The sequence below is a fragment of the Sciurus carolinensis genome, chromosome 4, assembly GCF_902686445.1.
Source record: "Sciurus carolinensis chromosome 4, mSciCar1.2, whole genome shotgun sequence".
In the NCBI taxonomy this organism is placed as follows: Eukaryota; Metazoa; Chordata; class Mammalia; order Rodentia; family Sciuridae; genus Sciurus; species Sciurus carolinensis.
In genome coordinates, this window is record NC_062216.1 from 23,212,878 (window position 1) to 23,233,053 (window position 20,176).

The 20,176-nt window shown below is 36.2% G+C and overlaps 1 protein-coding gene across 6 annotated transcripts in view; it reads right to left on the reverse strand.

The window, feature by feature from the left end:
• The window catches only part of LOC124983792 (probable ATP-dependent RNA helicase DDX60), a 102,507-nt gene that overhangs the window by 50,904 nt on the left and 31,427 nt on the right, over positions 1–20,176 (reverse strand). For 5 of the 6 annotated variants that reach the window (XR_007108498.1, XM_047551365.1, XM_047551367.1 and 2 more), the window contains 12 exons: positions 18,374–18,479; positions 17,580–17,695; positions 16,127–16,287; positions 14,312–14,564; positions 11,921–12,087; positions 11,258–11,416; positions 9,199–9,348; positions 7,822–7,941; positions 6,631–6,726; positions 3,699–3,814; positions 2,773–2,903; positions 2,566–2,675 (listed from right to left, as the gene is read on the reverse strand). Coding sequence is in view for 5 of the 6 variants with exons in the window: in XM_047551365.1 (XP_047407321.1) it covers positions 2,566–2,675; positions 2,773–2,903; positions 3,699–3,814; positions 6,631–6,726; positions 7,822–7,941; positions 9,199–9,348; positions 11,258–11,416; positions 11,921–12,087; positions 14,312–14,564; positions 16,127–16,287; positions 17,580–17,695; positions 18,374–18,479 (1,685 nt within the window). In the remaining variant the exon portion in view is untranslated. The remainder of the gene's footprint in view (positions 1–2,565; positions 2,676–2,772; positions 2,904–3,698; positions 3,815–6,630; positions 6,727–7,821; positions 7,942–9,198; positions 9,349–11,257; positions 11,417–11,920; positions 12,088–14,311; positions 14,565–16,126; positions 16,288–17,579; positions 17,696–18,373; positions 18,480–20,176) is intronic. The other variant, XM_047551366.1, reaches the window with a different exon arrangement.

The window sequence follows — 20,176 nt, forward strand, 5'->3', positions numbered from 1 at the left end:
TGAACATTTTTGTCCTCTCTAAATGCATATGTTGAAACCTAATACCTAATGCAATGGTTTTTGGAGATAAGGTCTTTGGGAGGTAATTTATTCATGAGGGTGGAACCCTCACAAATGGAATTAATTTTGTTATATAAGAAACTCCAGAGAGTTCCTTGCCCTTTCTACCATGTGAGGATATAGCAAGAAGGTAGCCATCTAAGAATCAGACGGTGAGCCCTTGCCAGACACCAATCTGCAAGCACCTTGATCTTGGTCTTACCAGCCTCTGAAATGTGAAAAATAAATATTTGTTTTCTAAGTCACGTAATCTCTGGTATTTTTGTAATAGGAGCCTGCCCAATGACCTAAGATAGTATCCCTCAAACCTCTGCCAATAAAAGAAGAAGGGGAGGAATTTCATGTGTCCTATTCAACAGGATTCCTTAAGATTTCTCATTGGGAAAAAACCTCGAAGAAGCAATTAGAGTATGCAGATTTCTCCAAAATAATTCAACAATAGTTCACCTGTTTTAGTAAAGGGCTGTTAATGGGTTCTAAAACCCAAGTTTGGAAAGTCTGGGATAAAAGGAGCCACTCCAAACACAACACAACTGAAAAAAACTGAAGATGATATTTGGTAGATTGGACAATTGAGAAGAGCTTAATCAGATTATCTGACTCTAACTCCACCTCTAAATCTTTAATATTGGAATGAAAATACTTATACTTTCACCACTTACAGATTGGTTAAATCAAAGAAAGTAAATCTAATCACATATCCTTTAAACTTTTAAAATCATAGGATACACAAATTGCACGGATAACCATTTAGCATTTCCTAATCTGAGCATTTAAAGCTGACTCAATGGTAAAGACTGCTTTATGCCAAAATTCTAAATGAACATATTATTTTGAAATGCTGCCATTTTGTTCTCTTATCAACTATTACTTGAAAGTGGTTACTTATGCTGCCTAACTAATTAAGACGTAAGTCTTATCCTTCTATAGTGGCCTGACTTTTTCTCATTCCTAAAATGGATAATTCTGCCTATGCCATTGATTTGTTGTGAGAATTAAATTAGATATTACATGTAACAGACCTATCAAAATGCCTGGTACGTGACTGGTCCTTCAGCTGTTAATGTGATCAATTAATTACCAACTTATAATTGTTAATTTTTAAAAAATCCATTTAGCAATTCTATGACTCAAAGCTGGGAATTCAGTTTAGTTGTTTTTCCACTACACAATAACGAATGAACTGGCAAAACTTGAGGCAGTCTCAGTAGACAATGAAGAGAAATAAAAGGTCATACATTTGTACCATCTTTTATTTTTAAGTACAGTAGCATTTTATCATAATACTATTTCTGTCCACCTTGCCTGCAATGCCACAAACACTGGTAAGCATTGATCCACACTGAGCAGGAAGAGACAGCAGTTCTTTCAAGGGCTTCCTCAGCTGGTGACTCTTTAGAAGTCAACAGATATCCCTGCGTGGCATGACAATTGGTAGCAAAAGTGGAACCATGCTGCTCTTGGCCAGAAGTAAGCCATATATGGACTGAGGGTGATCCTTTGCCACAGCTGGATTAAGGCCAGCTCACTTGTCCTGTCCTGTCCCTTCCCTTCTGAAATCATTTGTCTGATACTGCTCTAGAGGAAAGAAACAAGGTGGACAGTTCTTCTTTCTATGTTGCCAGAATTTATTATGTTTTCTTCTTATTTCTTGGTTCTTTCACATTAACTTAAAGTATACAACCCAAGGTTAGAAACTATTTACCCATTTGGAAGTCTACTAATTTTTTTATCATTGCTACTTCAGGAAATGTCCTATATAAATCCATGCCATGCACACAGTTGTCAAAACTACATAATAATGCCCAAGCCTTTGTCTCTATTTACCCTGCCTTCCTGCTACAAAAGTCTAGAAGTCTTAAGAAGACTCATACAACAGCATGCCCTTTGCAAAAGTCATACGGGGTCAGAGCACACTGCAGCGGTTCTCTCGCTTTCCAGTTACTCCATTAATAGCCACTAAGAATAGAGGAAAGGCGCTTGGACCAAAGTGACCATTTCAGCATGTACTCTGAACCACTACGCTCATTGCTGCTTAAAGATAACCTGCCTTGCACAATTTTATGCAAAACAAATATTTTTAGAGTACTGTATACTATGTTTTAAAATGCCAGGTAATGATGAAAATGTCAGAAAGGCAGGGAGGGAAGAAGGAAGAGAGACAGGCAGGGAGGAGGATGGGAGGGAAAAGGAAGGAAGGGAAGGATGGAAGGAAGAGGGAATTATTGTATTATTAAGTCTAGGATTTCCTCTATATTCTAGGCTTGGGGTTATCAAATATTTTAACCTAAAATAGTTTTGAAGCTCTGTGGACCCAGATACCATTGAGGAATCAATGAAACTAACAATGATCATTCTTGTTATTCTTAAATCAAATTTGAAATATCTGTTTTCAAGTATGTGTTTCATAATTCTGATTAAGTTTAAATCAGGCAGCTTTTCAGTTAAAATATAATACAAAGAACTTATATTTCTCAAAGCAAATATGGCTGAAGTATTACTTACATGATCTGTTGTTAGCGCAGCACATGGGTGAAAATGATCAAAACAAATGACACCGTGTCTTACTGAACATACATACTTCTCTAAATCATTGTATCTCTCTCCATAGAGCACTAAGAATGAAAAGCAAGAATTTTCAATAATGAAAATGTAATGTCTGAAATCATTTTGAAGTGAAAGATAAAACTGATATAAATACATTGAACATACCAAGTCTAACTTTATATGACTGTCTGGCTTGCAAGTAGTCTTTGGGAACTTTGGCATTTTTCTTAGAAGCAATTCTTCTTGCCATTATATCGTCTTCTTCTTTCCAGTACTGTTTTACTGATTGTAACCACCTAAAAAATAAATCTACATATTATTTTGAGAGCAAATGGAAATACTTTCCCAAATTAAAAGATTTAGGTAAAGAAAATTTCATGGGCCTTAAAAACTGTAGTGAAGGCAATTGACTCTGGAGCCAGACTCTCCGAGATGGAATCCCAGTCTCACTACTTCTCTGTGTGACTGTCAGTTGAATCACTTAGTTTTTCTGTGCCTCATTTTAAATATGTTATTTACATTTTATTATCTGATAATAATAATAATGAAAATAATAGTAAACATAAAGGTTGCTGGTTTTTAAAATAAATTAGTAGATGCAAAATCCTTAGAACAGCACCTAACAATAGGAGGTATAGAATTTCTTATTATAATTGTTATTAGTGGCAAAAAAAGCCCAGTGACAAAAATGATCTGTCACTTTCAAATAATGAAGCTTTGCAATCTTTCTAAACATCTCTACAGAGTAGGAAAATAGATCTCAGGGCAATGGATAAGTGTGTCATGCCTTTTTTGTTTGTTTGTTTCCTAGTGAAGTACAAAATAGGAAGATACATCTATCATTTCTTCTTAACAGTTTTTGAGACATGAAGAGAAATTCCCTACTCAATTGCAGGTCTGGCTGAGGTAGTCCTTCTTATTTCTTTGTACAGGGTGACTAACACCTGTCAGGAGTACTAGAGAGACACCATCTTCAAGATCCAGAGATAAGCTATTAGTTGGCAACAAAATTATAAAACTCTAGATCTCATAAAATATGAAATCCAAACATTCAAAATGGTATTCTGTCCAGAATAGAGCCCAGTTCCTACTCAGTGAGATGTTCGGGGTTACTTATGGTAGCTGAAAGAGCCAAAAAAGGACATCGGATCATGACAAGGAGATGCTCCCAGATTTCTGCTCCAATTTCTCCACCAAGACAATGGACCTGTTTAAAAAAAAAAAAAATCTCAATTTAAAAGTTCGTTGTAAAAAATAGCAAATCAAAATAAAACATGAAACCTTGAACTCATCATATATACTTTCTATTACCTATAATTGACATGCCAAGTTTAAGGAAATATTGGAAAATTCATGTAATAGAAAATCTTGTCACCCAAACTTTCCTCAATCCCCATAACCAACCCACCAATAATTCCTCTTTATTATTCTTTGAAAACTGTCTTTCAATCCTATGCATTTCTACATCTACTGCCAACCAAGCAACTGTTACATTTTAGTTGCACTACCACCACATTCTCCTAACCACAGTCTTACCTTCCCTTCTTGTGCCCTACTTCATAGCCAAAAAAGATACATTTCAAGGGCAAATTACATCAGGTCATGTCCCTTTAAATTTCTTCCCTATCTTCCCTTTGAATATGGAACAAATTAAAAATTTCTTAATAGAATGTATGTTATGGTTTAGACATGAGGTATCCCCCAAAAGCTCATGTGTGAGACAATGCAAAAAGATTTAGAGGTAAAATGATTGGATTATGAGAGCCTTAACCCAATCAGTGGATTAATCCCCTGTTAGGTGTTAACCGAGTGGTAATTGTAAGCAGGTAGGGTATGACTGGAGGAGGTGGGTCCCTGGGTGTGTGCCTTTGGAGTATTTGGAGTATATACTTTGTCCTTGTTGGGCAGATATCTCTCTCTCTCTCTCTCTCTCTCTCTCTCTCTCTCTCTCTTCCTTCCTGGTGATGTTTTGGGCCGCTTTCCTCCACCACACTCTTCCGCCATGATGTTCAGCCTCAAACCTAAAGGAATGGAGCCAACTGTCTATGGACTGAGATCTCTGAAAACTTGAGCCCCAAAGTAAACTTTTCCTCCTCTATGTTGTTTTTGTCAGGTTTTTGGGTCATAGTAGTGAAAAAAGCTCACTAAAACAATGTATAAAGCCTGGCATTATTTGGCTACAGCTGCCTCTATAGATTCATCTCAAGCCACTCTCTTCCATCTGTACTATGACTTCTTTCCTCTTCTTCAGTCTACACAGAGTTCAGCCTAACATTCCTCCTTAAAAATGACTTTTCTGACCCCCCCATTCTTGAGTCATGCTCCTAACTCACCCTGCCTTGGCGGCCCACTCCTTTCTTCACAGTAGGTACCAATGTGGGCTTACAGTCACTTGTGTGCTTACACATACAATCTCTCTTTCTCAGTTAAACTGTGGCCTTACACCTGGTATTCCTAGCACTGACACATGCCTGGCACTGAGGAGGCACTCTTTAACTATTCGCTGAATCAATCAATGAATGTCTTTTTACCTTAACAAATTAAAGTGGATTCAAGAAAGATTCTCAAAGGTGATCTTAATTAAACAAATTAAAATTATGTATCTGGCAATCAACTGAAAAGGACTTACTATAAGAGCTAGAAATTTTAAGTATGTAGATGTAAATATAGGTATGGATATAAACACACATACATATTTCCTCACTGCCCATTTTGTTTTATCCTGGCCAGATGACAAATCACTCTATAAAATATTAATCTGTTTTGCATTGGTTAGCACTTTTCCCTGACTGCCAGAAGAGACATTAGGTTCAAAGTCTTTATGGAGTTTTACTCCATATAAAATTGGTAAAACAGAGATACCCAATGTTATATCACTTCAAAGTTTCAAGATAAGACTATAATCCAAGACTCTCAATTGCATAGACAAAGTTGTTGGACTTTTTTAAACATGAATACTCAAAGTCCTCAGAACAGAATACGTACTGGTTAGCCAAAAATAAATACAGCAAATCGGCATCACACAAATCAAAAACACAATCTGTTTGGTAATTCCAAGTTTATAACAAGGAAAATGGAAGTTCCATATAAAGTTGTTATCTTTTTCCCCCTTTAAATCAAAAATACCTTGGAGCAAAAGAATATATCATTTTGTAATATTTTAGTATCTTCGAATATCCTTAATGATGCTGCTCTGGAACTTTGCTAAACATCTTCCATGTGACTCTATAACTCTGTATTGTTTTTCATCTCTCTCTCTCTCTCTCTCTCTCTCTCTCTCTCTCTCTCTCTCTCTCCCCAGGGAAGGAACTCTATGAGATACCGATAGGTTTTTGAGGTCTCCCATGTTCTCTGGTTCCTTTGGATTTGGCCAATAGAGAGTCTTGGCAGGGGATCAGATGAAGAGAGGAGAAAGAGTCTGAGGTCTTCATTCCACTGGCCCCCTTAGTTCAAGGTTTCCTTGAGCCAACTGCATTCCCCAACTACGGTAACTACTCCCACAATGTAGCCAACGTAATCAGAATCTCCTTTTAAGTTTAATACTTTCCTACCTTGTCCCCTTCAGCCTAGGGATACACTACTATCTCTGGATTATTACACTACACCTTATAGAATTCCTCACATACAATTTTGAAAAATATTCTTGAATTTTTAGTGTGGAATTGGTTAACAAGACAGAAAAGACAGATAAAATCATCTGTGTCATTGACTTCATTGGTAGAGACCCAATTTTGTTGCTTTAGAAATCAAAAATTGAATTTTGAAATCTCCCTCCAGGGAAACTTATGCCTGGATGTTTGAATTATGTTTCTCCTAAAACAAAAGTCTCCCATGAAGGTTTCCTCTTGCACACAGAGCTGCACAGGGTGTGCCAATATGACCTATTGAGAAAAAGGAACCAAAAAGCTGATTGTGAGCCACTGGGGAAATGGTTCAGAAGAAACTGCCTCCCTAATATGAACTCCAACCAAAGGGACATGAAGAATAGATGATATTAACCCAGAGAAATAACATCTCACCTACCTCATCAAATATTACATATTTGATCCTTTTTACCCAGTTTTGGCGATGAGGAGATAGCAGAAGGATTTCAAGGCAGGCAGGAACTGTAACAAGTACCTAAAAATAATAATATTATGTGAACTAACATTTCAAGCACTTACTATGTGCCAGCATAGTTATAAGATTATAGGATAGGCTTATGAGTTCTGAATATGCACGCTGATAATGAGGATACAATATTCCTTCCAAGAATTATTTTCATTATGTTGTGACATTCGCTGGAACCATATGAAACTTCCATTTTTGAAGGCTAAAATAGTTAAAATACCAGATGTGCAGTTTAAATTCTGGTTTATGAGTAGACATTAGAAAGAGGAATTATTCATTGATTCTTTAAAACCTTACCCTGACTATAGGTTGTGCTGAATGACATTTTCTAAGAATCAACAAGGGAAGTTCCTTTTGGTGGAGGGAGAGGCCAAACTGCCAACCAGACCTGAAGGAAGCTCAGCTTATCTGGCTCAGTATTCTGGATGAACATAGCCATTCAGAGTTGTTACACATCAAGCCAAAGTAGCCCACTGTTTGTCCCCCTGCCTAGCGCCATCACAAGGATATGGACTATGGAGGCAGACCTGGAGACCTTGACAGCTGGTGTCTATGTTGACCACACTCCCCACATCTGGGCAAAAGTCCTTCTTGAAATGCAGTCTGGGTAGCATAACTCCATGTGTACTACATAATGTTCCATGATCGCATGCTCGCCTTCTGTTAAGTCTTAATCACTGAGCTACCAGCTCAATAAGGACTTCTAGTTAACTCTGGGTACGCTATCCATAATACATTTTAAAAATTATGCTGAACATAATGAGTGCTTATCAAGAGAAACTAATTGTGATTAGAAATTGCTGTTAATTTTTCACAATTTATAGAAATCTACAGATGATTTTAAATCCACTTATAAACCAACATGAAGTAATGAACTGAAAATGAAATCTGAAAGGAAAATGTAAGTTACCTTAGAGAAGGGTGAGTTCTTTCTCACTCTTTGAAATGTAACAAAATCACATTTTCTCCAAAGTTATTTTTGCCTTTCATAAATTCAAGGAAATTATTTTCAGAAGACCTTGCAAAGGCATTAGATTTCTAATTAGAGATACTTAAGTACTATCATATAATTTTATATCAAGTTTATTAATTAACAAACCCTACCTGACAGTTCAGGGCATTATGACGATAGTCCCGTGTAAAAACACCGCATAGAACTAAACCACTGGGCAGATTTTTGGTGTAGCGATATTGAACAGTTGCTGCCACTTGATTAACAAGGGCCTGATTGACAAGGAAAGAGATCCATTAGTCTCATGATAAAGTAGAGATAGGAGAAACCTCACCCCCGACGTCCAAAAGTATGTCCAGCCATGAGAGCAGAAAGATTAATAACCCCTTCCTTCTACCCATTTTCTAAGTAGCATATGCTAAAGTGCTTTTTGAGATACTGGACTAAGCATACAAACCTCACTGATAAACTTCAACCTAAAGTAGAACAGAAAAGTCTTCTTCTGAAATAAAAATAAGAAATGCTGTCCACACATCAGAAAACATACGTGAACAGCATAATACCTGGATGACCAAAACTTAGAAACTGGAAGTCTACCATTGAAGAAAGTCGAGTGAGAACTAGCCAGGTACACTTGTCCCTCATGTTTGGGAACATTCCCCAGGATGTCTGAAGTTTAAATGTATACATGAATGAGTAGAACGCTCCTCAAGATCAAGTAGGGAATCCCAGCCAGCCAGTGGAATCTATGAACCTATTGGCATCTATTTCACACTTGATGACAAATTTTTTAAATCCATACAGATTAAAATGTAAATTTTATAACACAACCATAAAGATATTAGAGGTAACATTTTCATGTATTTTCTTATATTTGAATACATAAAAGCCTACATAAATATTTTAATATTACATTAAAATAATTATCATTTGTCAGAAAAGTATGTTTTCATTAAATATTAAATATTTCATTAAAATTTTTAAAATTTCATTAATGAAAAGACAATCCCAATCCATAAGGAAAAGTGTAAATGTATCCACAAATATCTTATGAATAAAGAAATGTCAGTCCCCCCTAAATCATTCACAAAAGTGCCCAAATTATGAATCACAGAAATGCTTATCTAGATATGAGATAATAGGTTTCATCTATCAGTATGGCAAGAACTTATTAAATGACAATAGGAAGGTTGGAACAGGTAAGAGAAGGTACAATATTATATTATATTACTAATACATTATTAATATAATATAATATATATTATATTACTACTAGTGGGAAGAAAAATGAATTTAAATTTTAGAAGACTCATTTGGCAATATGTAGCATCTTGAATTTCCCAATGTACTTCTAATCATCTTAACTTTTATTTCATAGATTTTATTAATTGCCTGCAATGAACACTTACTGCTTTTATAAGCATGAAAAATAAATAAATAAAGTGAATTAGATCTACCAGGTGACTGTGTGCAATGTTTTAAAAGAGGCTCAGGAATGAAAGAGAATATCGCCTTCTCTGGAACCCTACCTTCGTTGGTGCAACATACACGACCACCCCTTCGTCGCTCTCCTTCAGCACTTTCTCCATGCAGTAGTAGGAAATGTAGGTTTTGCCCGAGGATGTTGGGGCAACGATCACCGCTGACTCATATTTATCCACCACATCCAGGAGCTCGCGCTGTGGGGTTCAGAGTACAATTTGTGCCAATTATATGAACAACATGTACCAGAACAGACATATTAATACATTTCCAGTCTGATCTTCTGAACCTCTGATGGAATGCCTAGGAGTCGCCAACACACGTATAAAAAGCTCCTGTCATTTTCTCAGAGGGCATAATTTTTTATGCTCTTGAGCATCTGAAAGGTGAGTTTGATGTGTTAAAAAGTGGAACGTGAGTCTGAATGAAATATCTTAGTGGGAAGATTTCATCAGTTGATTTTCACTTAGGAAGTGCAGACTAGCTTTGAGAAATAAAGGACCAACAGCAGCCAACATGCATTTTGTAATAATGGAAATGAAAAATGGCTGAGGAGGAGAAACATCAAAGACTCTTCATTTTACAGCTGATCTTCTAGTTTCCATATGGAAGAATGCCAGATATCTACTTTGTACGGCAGGTAGACTTCATCTTTACAGGCTGTGCTTTTATTCATCAAAATGATGAACAGTCAAAAGATGTGTAAATCTACATGAAGGGTAGAAGATGGAAAAATACTGGAAATCCCAACCTGCTCACCCTTTCAATCTAGGTCTACTCCTGGTCACATCCCAGAGTGAAGTGGGCATCGAAATTACAGTGCCTCTGAAATAAGGAGCTGGTTCTCCTGCTCCTGGAAAAGCAGCATGAATTTTTTGAGGTACCCCACCATGATCGACATAAGAAAGGTAAAGTCCACACTCTGGTTTGGATATGGTTTTAGTGTCCCCCAAACATCCTGGAAGTAGGACGTGTTAGAACCTCTAAGAGGTGGGGCCTATTAAGAGATCCTGAGGTCATTGGGGGCATGCCCTGAGCAGTGGTTCTGGTGGGACTTCTTGGTAGTTCTTAAGAGAGGTTTATTACAACTTTGAGGCTGGCCCCACCTAGCTCTCTTACTTTTTGGTTTTGAGAGGTGATGCTTTCCCACACATTTGTTCCTACTGTGACATGATGCCATCCCATGGCTAGGCCCTCACTGAAGGATGCACCAATGGGGCCACACAACCTTTGACTTTGAAGCTCCAAAACTGTGACTTAAATAAACCTCTTTACAAATTCAGGCCAACTCAGGTATTTCACTATATTAATGAAAAGCTGACGAATACCGTCTGATTCTGAGTGGGGCAGTCTATTAAACTTAATCCCTGAAATTGTATTTTTGTAGAGAAACATGCTCACTTTATCAGAAATTTTGTATGTATGCAAAAAGCATGCAAAAGTGGATAATTTTATATGTATGCAAAATGTATACAAAAGTGAATAATTTTCTTCTAAAAGTGATAGCCATCAAAATTTGCTTTATGTACATTTATAGAAGAATAACTACAATGGTGGCAGATGCCATGTGTATATATCTAAACAATTGACTCTACTGTTTTTCTTTTTCTTTTTTCTTTTTTTTTTTTTTTTTCCCTTTTTGCAGTGCTGGGGATCTGAACCCAGGACCTTGTGTTTGTAAGGCAAGCACTCTACCAACTGAGCTATATCCCCAGCCCTTGTCTCTACTGTTTAAACCACCCAAATTTCTCTCTGCACCTTTATATGTTTACATATGAAATCCTATTGATACAAGGCAAATCTGGAGGCTGTGCCATATGATTCAGAGGATGACAGGAACATCTTAAATTTCAAATCAATATATGTAAATTTGTCAAATACTTTCAAGGAAATTGTCTATGTATTAAACAAAAACTTTACTTTTCTTTAAATAATAAAAGAACAGTGCATACTTGGCATTTAAAATAATTATTTTTAAATGGCATGAGTCAATATTAACAAGCTTATATTACATATAATACATAAAACCAAAACAATGAGCAACTCCCAAGTTCACATGTAATAAGAAAATGCAAGATTTTTTTTTTTTTTCATTCACATCATTACCTGCCATGTGTCAGGAATAAAATCCTGGACCCTTGGATCTGGATCTTTTCTTTCTTCTCGTATCAAATGATGGCCCATGTATTGTAGTTGAAACCGAGCTGGCCCAATGCCAATTGAATATTTATTATTTTTCTTCTCCTTTATGTCATCTACCACATCCTATATTATTTTAAAAGATGATTTTGAAAGTGATTTTAAATTACATCATGTAAATAATTAAAATATTTATTACTGAGTTCCTTTCATGTGAAAAGCATTTTATTCCCTTTTAAATTTCATAGAGATGTTAGCACTTAATTCATTCTCTTCATTGTGAATTAATTAGTAGACATCAAGACTTTCAAATATCCATTATGGTATTTGTGGCTATACATCTGATAAATAGTTAAAAGAATTGAACAATCACACTATAGTTTTGAGATGTTTTGCTAGAATTAAGATTAATTTTAAAGGTCTTCAAAATTATCTGGTTTTTAATTTGTATGTCCAGGCAAGAATTTGTTCAAGATTTGTAATTCTAGTTTATACTTCGAGAATGGGCAAGTGGATTACTAATAATGAAGATATTTTCAGTAAAAAAAAAAAAAAGAAGTTTTTATATTTGTAAGACACTTCATACCTCATAATTACGCTATTAAAACAGAGTTACTTTAAAAACATTACCTGGGTTGGATATAAGGAATGTGCCAACTGGCCAAATCCTAAGTACCTAAGGCATCTGGCTATGAGTTGCCGATCAACTTCTTGTAAAAGCTCTGAGTACTTTTCCATCAAGGAGTGGATCCTTTTCATCATTTGAATGGCTATCTCCAAATCTTTGGTGGTTTCACCTTGGTAAAGAACAAACAATCAAATTTTTATTAAAGCCATCAAATTAATAAAGTTTCATTATCCAAGGTGAATCATCTAACCTATCAATTTTGTTTAAATTTGTTATCTTACTTGGCATTAATGGAGATTAATGGGAGTAGGGAGGCCTACACAAAATAAAATTAAAGTGTAATTATCCATGCTTCATCTCCATGTATTACTGAGAATATCTGTATCAGGGCTAAAAAAAGAAAAAGAAAAATCATGTAGCTCATGATTGAAAAAAGATCATTAAATCTGGACTTTGTAGATGTTTAATGAGAACAGTAAATATTTTCTTCATTATTACTTTCAGGTTTCTTCTACTATGTTCACAGAAAACTACTGGTATAACTTTAAATATTTGGTAAAAACTTAGCAACATTATTGAGCACAAGTGTCGACCATAAGTATTTGGTATAAACATTGGAGCCCTTCAACAGCCAGATTCAGACTTTAATAGTCCCTCTCCATTTCTTAGAGCCACATGTATTCTTTGTATCCTTTCCTTCTGCTAATCTTTTTATTCTTACCATATCAGGGCTGTTTGGACTCCATCTTCCTTTTCATTTTTTATCTATATAATAAATATTATCAAACACCTACTAAGTGCTATAGGAGAGTACCAAGGACATTTAATAGGGAGTTCTTACATTCCAGGAACTTCCAGTTCACTTAGAAAGACAAGGTGTGTTACCTGATTGGCCCTGTAGGTATTATAGGAAACTGACTATTGAGAGAGACTTTATGGAAAGACATTTCATGAATAGATTCAGAGAATAAGTAGAGTTTCAGTAGATGAAAAATAAAGACAAGGCTATTTTTGTGGCAAATACTTCTATAAAATTCTGTTCTCAATATTCCTTATTTAATTCTCTATGTTATTGGGAAGTTCAATGTACCCTGGTAAAGTCTATATTACCAGAACCCTGTGGCCTTATGAGTAAGTCCTGACTAAGGATGTCTAGGCAGAAGTTCACAGCCAGGAAAGCGGCTTAAAAGAGAAACACAGAGCTGCAAAGAGAAGGTTCTGCCTTCTTCCCTTCCTCTTAATATTTGCTAGAATGCAGTCATCCAGGAAAACAAGATAACTTGAAGAATGGACACCACATGCCAACAAGGATAAGGGAATACAAAGATCAAAGAGCCTAAAGTCACAGTGGGGCTGCTGGAGCAGCCCTGGATTGCCTAAGTGTGAACCTCATTTAAATGAGTGAAGTAAACCAGGATTTCCTTTAAGCCACTGTGAATCCTGCTCTCTCTTAGTAACAGACAACTGCAAATTCTGATTCAATATCTTAGTTGAAAAGAAAACATGCTAAGCTAAAGCCTACGCCTCTCACAGGGATAAAATACACAGTGAGAGGCTGGCTTTGCTAAAGCAGATTGAAGATAGTAGAATGAAAGTCTGGGGCCAGGAGAACCTGGGAGTCACATGGTAAATGGATTCATGTGTGGAAAATGCTCAACCAGACAGATCCATTAGGTTTACTCAGAAGAACTGTCACATCAGAGGTATGACGAAACATGATCACTTCACTGCTATGGATCTGCACGTCTCTACCCAGTTCCATTTCACCTTCGTCTTCCTCTGTCTGCCTCTTTTCTTTTCTACTACCTGCTACCTGTTATTCTACTACGGAATCCACAGCATCTTTGGGAGAACCAAGCATGGTAGAAAAACAAGAATTTTTATTTATCCAGGAAGAAAATATGCCTTGGAACCCAAAAGCAAATGCAAGTGACAGATTCTCCCTGGGTGCCTCATTGTCATTTCCTTTAACCATGCCCAATACTTGGCAAATAGGGCTTATAAATCTCCCGGGTATTCACTACTGAAACCCTCTCTATAATGTCATTGTTCATTAATAAAACAATGGTAATAGTACCTACATAAAATCAGATAACATATGTAAGACTTTTTTTTTTTTTTTTTTTTTTTGGTACTGGTGTTTGAACCCAAGGCTTAACCACTGAGCCACATCCCCAGTACTTTTGTTTTTTAATTTTGAGACAGTGTGTCACTAAGTTGCTAAGGACCTTGCTAAGTTGCTGAGGCTAACCTTGAACTTGCAATCTTCCTGCCTCAGCCTCCGTGTATGTTAAGTCTTATAACACAAATTCCCAGCTAATAAATGACAACTATCACCTTTACATTTGTGTTAGTTCTCCAACTCACCAAAATAAGAAAACAGAATCACGTACCTTCCCCTCGGCAATGTTCCTTCCATGCTTTCAAGCAGGCAGTTAACCCCAACATTTCAACTCGAACTTTCACCGAGTTACTTTTACAGGATTTCAGAAAATCTTCCAGGTTCTTTATTCCAGAGATTAAATTCTCTTTCAATGTTTTTTCAATGGAAAACGACAGAGCATTCCATTTTTGCTCTTCTTTTTGTTCTTCCTTTTCAAATAACCTCTTCTTATTCTCTCTAGTAATTATTTCAGCCTTGGTCTCCTGTCCAAGAAGAAAGAAATCATATTTTGAAATAAGTTGAAAACATTCCACGATGACACTTCATGAGTGAGATGATATTTTTAAATGTGTATTGATGATTTTGACCATCCTTCCATTCTTGAATAGGCATTAAAAAGTCTGTTTCTTAAAATTAAGCCTCTATCAATTAAAAACATATGACAAATCAAATTAGTAAGTAGAAAGGCTCTCTGTAGGTAATTTCTAATTTTCTAGTTGGTATAGATTATACATTAAAGAGTAAATGTAGTAAAATTAAAGCAACATGTGTGTCCAGGCAGTGGTACACAGGACTCTCGCTGGCATTACCTGCCCTCTCCCATTTCTCCCAAGTCACCTTCCTGTCCCCCGTCACTCAAGACATTTCTACCACGAAACCCTTCCTGACTCTCTCATGTCCAAGTCATGTATCACTCCTCTGACCAGGCGTCTATCAAAGCACTCATCAGTGTGTACTGCAGTTGTAATTCCACTCGTCATACTTCACTAGGTTGAGATCCTTGATGGGACTATGCCGTAGAGGTCCCAAGCACAAAGCATTTGGTCCATAATGTTTGATGAGTCCGTGAGGAAAGAGAAAAAGATGATGATGGGCAGGAGGAAATGGAAGAACCAACAGAGACAAATGACTTCCCCTACCTAGAAAAATGGTTCCAATTGACTTTAACACCATACAGACTCACTTTTACCTTGTTTTTAGCAATCTGACTTTTTCATCTACAAAGACAAATTTGACTTTGTGTTAGCAAGGGAATTCTGACAAATGTTCCTCTATTCTGGTTAGCCATAGAATTAATATGGAAACATTTGCACACCTGTGATCCCAGTGACTCAGGAAGTGGAGGCAGGAGAACCTCAAGTTCAAAGCCAACCTCAGCAATTTAGCAAGGCCCTAATCAACTTAGTAAAACTCTGTCTTTAAAAAGAGGGATGGGGGAGGGGGATGGCTGGGGATGTGGCTTAGTGGTTAAATGCCCCTGGGTTCAATCCTTGGTACAGAAAAAAATTAAAAATCCAAAAGACGAATGACCTCACTGATAAGCGGATGATGACACATAATGGGGGGTGGCAGGGGGGCAAGAATGGAGGAAGGAAGGACTGTATAGAGGGAAAAGAGGGGTGGGAGGGGTGGGGGGGAAGGAAAACAATAACAGAATGAATCAAACCTCATTGCCCTATGTGAATGTATGATTCCGTTAAGCAAAAATGAGCAGGTAGTTATTTCTTATCTATTTTACCACCTGTGTAAAAAAGTTTTTCATTGTCATTAACTAATAAACAACTGTATTCTTAATGTTACTTCAACATTTCTAAATCCAAACCTCTAGTCACTTGGTGTCTTTTTTCTTTTTCATATAAATATGTTATTATGTACAGAGGATCACATATAATGCTTTGCATGCAGGTTAGATTTTCTTAGCAAGTAAGACATTAAGTAATCAAAGAAAAAAAAGAAAAAAGTCTCACCTGGAAATTTACCACCAAAGGATGAACAAATATCAATTTAAGGAAAGTAAAAAATGATAGAATTTGTAGAAACTTACATGTGTCTTTTTGCTCTTGGGCTCATGACAATCCTTCTTTGACTTAATACCTTGAGTTATGATGAGTTTTGAAGAGACTGATTCTAATGAATTCCCATAAAAGCGTTGAAAACGTTGATACTTTTGCAAGGATTTAAGAGCATACGGGTCTCTAGAGTTTTCTGAAAAATAAAAGATGAAAATGTCACATTGCTATTATTTTCCACCTAATTCTTCCCACCACCCCATAGACATGTACTTTTCTTTCTGATATAGGACAGTAGTTTGATTTGATTATTTTTGGTAAGAAAATCTTAATTCAGGCTGTCTCTTCTCCATAGAGTCATTTCTGATCATACTTACAGAGGTTGGGTTTTTCTTGGGCTACTTCCAAAAACAAATAATTAGGTACTACCAAAAAACGACACAGTGGGGGCAGTATTTCTCAAATGCCCTAGGGATGAGGTCAAGAGGAAAGTAGGAAGGCAGAAACTCTGCCTTCTTGCATCACCAGATGAGAAAAAAATAATAATAATCTTTTCTCTGGACCACAGACATGAGCTTGGCAGCTAAAGAAAGCTCTCTCCATTCTAAAAATCCAATGACAGAAGAATGCCCAACTAGCAAGGTATGAGTTACTCCCATATCCCCTCACACAAAAAAGAAACTACCAGGTTCAGCTGAATGGGATAAAAAAGCTGGTTAATTTCTCTATGTCGGAATCTACTTACATCAAGTTCAACTACTTTGAAAGATGTGAATGATTTATCTAAAACCTCTCCTCATATCTTACAGGGTCTTGGTAGCTATTTCTATAAACAGACTGATGAGTATTTCATACAAGCATATTAAAGGATTCTGAATGTAAGTTCTGTCAACTCTAAGGAGGGTGGGGTAAGCATAGAAGTAGATAAAGGTGAGATGAAGACAAGGAATGAACTGAGGAGTCAAGATTCCTAATTCAGTCTCTGCTGATCTACTGGTAGTAGTTCCATGGTCTTCCTTTTGTGGCATCAAGCACGAAGGCAGATGCGACACTGGTATTTGTTACATGTAGTCCACAGTTAAAATTGATGGAAAGACTAGGGTCTCACCAGATGTGACTCCAGGGAATACACATATCTCTTAAATCACCAACTATCTTGCCTTAAAACTGAGCTCAGTTCTTGAAGAGACAAATGCCTATTTTTGCACACCTTCCTAAGACATCTACGCACCATCAGGAACAAAATGAGAATTTTCTATTACCATCCTTCCTGAGCTACATCTTAATACTTGTAGACTATTTTGATTTTAATTCGTGGCTCATGACTGTCCTTCTTTGGCTTAATACTTTGAGTTATGATGAGTTTTGAAAAGTGATTCTAATGAATTCCCATAAAATTGTTGAAAAATGTGATAATTTTTCAACATAAAATAAAAGGCAGAGAGTGAAATCGATTTCCGTTTATTTCATCAGAGTCCCAGAGCTCACCATAATAAGGCTGCTTCGTCCTGTCATAATGGTCACTAAGAGGTCTGTGAGAATGCCAATGCACAAGTTCATCAAATTCCTTTTGTTTCACAAGGGAAGTAACAATGGGATCGTCACTGTGAAACAAAATGAAATATACACATACTTTGATTGCTTGCCTCCAAATATAGCACAGCACAAATTGCAGTTTATAATAATTACTGAAAATCATAGGTCTCTGTCCTATGATATGAGTGACAGAATCCACACAGGAGTTTATAAGCAACTTAACAACCTAGAACCACTCCACGTCTCTAACAGTCCCATCCACATCCTCAAATATTCATTAATTAAAACATGTGACTGGAGTGGTGTACTCTAAAATTAAAATCACATACATGTTTACATAGGAGTGGTCAAAGGTCATTGAAAAAAATATATATGTATATATTTGTCCTGGGAACTGAACCCAAGGGTGCTTAACCACTAAGCAACATCCCAGCACTTTTGTGTTTTATTTTGAGATGTTGCTAAGCTGCTTAGCAATTTAGGGAGACCCAAAGTTGCTAAGTTGCTTTGGGTCTCCCTAAATTGCTGAGGCTGACTTTGAACGCGTGATCCTCCTGCCTCAGCCTCCCAGGCAGCTGGAACTACAGGCATGCGCCACCACTCTTGGTTCACTGAATGTTTTGATATTAAATTCATTGTACATTACAAACAAATATTACATGTAATGAAATACATTTCAAACAATCTTGAATAAATAACCACCATTCCATGCAAGTATTTATTTAAGTTCATTTTGAGCCATCTACCTCTTTAGGAAAGGAAAGTCTTTCAGAATGTCTCCAGTAAACTTATTGATCACACTAGATGACACTGGAATAAAGCCCAAATTAGGCATCTTCTCATTAGAGCTATCTGCAAACAAAATATTGAAACAAGGTTGTACGTGAAATAGTCATACAAGAATATTATACATGTTTCTAAAAATTTCACATTAAAAATGTTTGTCATTGATCTTATTTACATTTATCAATTTAAGCCCTTCCTATAAAGCTATTTTTCACATTAAAATATTTTGGAACACAGCAGAATAGACAGAAATTAAGCGTATAGGTGGATAGGTAGGTGGATGGATGAATAATCTGGATATATATTTATGCATATGTGTATATATATATATATATATATATATATGCTTCTTTTTGCATATATTTTTTCTTTTATTATTCCCTACTATGAGACAAGGAATCTGAAGATGGAAGTCTCATATCAAACACACATACTAACACACACACACACACACTTCTATGAAATGAAATTAAAAAGAAGTAGAGGAAATAGAGATGGTAATGAGATCTTTTCTACCATGACATTATTCTCTTGGGTCCTCCTTGATATTATAAACTAACACAGAATAGCTAAATAGATGATTGATAGGTAGATAGAGAGTTAGACAGACAGATATCATAGATTTTAGATATAGCTGACATCTATTCTGATGTATCTATGATAATGGGATAATGAATGACTTTTTCTATGGTGACTAGTTCATAATTCTAGGTACGCTGCTAATGCTCTTCCTGTTATCTTCCCATGTCCCTGTTCCTGTGTTTGCCCTGATACCTTCTTGTCCCAAGCTCCTGCATCCCTGGCTGAGCACTTTTCTGCCTACAGCCCACGTGAAACAGGCGAGAAACACCATAAAGACAGACAGCCCTCTTCCAAGGACATGACAGGAGTTGAATGATAAATACCTCAACTATCTTGCTCCTCAGTTGAGACACCTCCAGGGTGCTTTGCACATTTTAAGATTTCCATTGAAATTTACTTGTACTGGTTTCAGTGCAAACCTACTCATGAACATGTCCTACATTGGTGCTCTTCCCTTCCGGATCTTATCTAAGCAGTCCCTTATTGAATCTTCTTGGGATCAATAAACTACTTGCACTCAATGGTCTTTGTCTGGTGGCACTCATACTGATAGAAGAAAAGAGTATTTTTTTTTCTCGAAAATTCTGAAAAGTATCTTTCTATCAATCTATCCTAAGAATCCTGTAGCTTTCTCACATTCCTTTTGGATCATATTATTTTTCCTGAAATTCATCACAAAGAAGTATCTTCAGTGATGATGTGATAATGAATAAATCAATTTTTGTTTTTCTGAAATTGTGCACATTTCTCCTTCATTCTTATATTTTAACAACTATGAATAATTCCACTACATTCTGAATTCTATTGTTGTTAATAGACTAATTTTTGTTCCTTTGTAGGTTACACGGGTACTTTAAATTTTTTTATTTTTAAATTCAACTATTTCTACCACATGTATTTTTAAATGCACATGCGTACATGTGTTCAATTGGGTTTCATAATACATCCTGAACATGCAAATTCTTGCCTTTTGTAAAGCCAGGCAAGTGCTCAATCATTTCTTTAAAACTTGTCCAACTCGCATTAGTTCATTCTCTCCCTTGAATATCCAAAATGTATTAAAAGTTAAACTTCTTTCTAGCTTCCATCTTTATCTCTGTGTGTTGAATACCTATCTTGATATATAAACTCTTAGTAATGTGATAATACAACCAAGCAAATTAACATATCCATCATTTCAG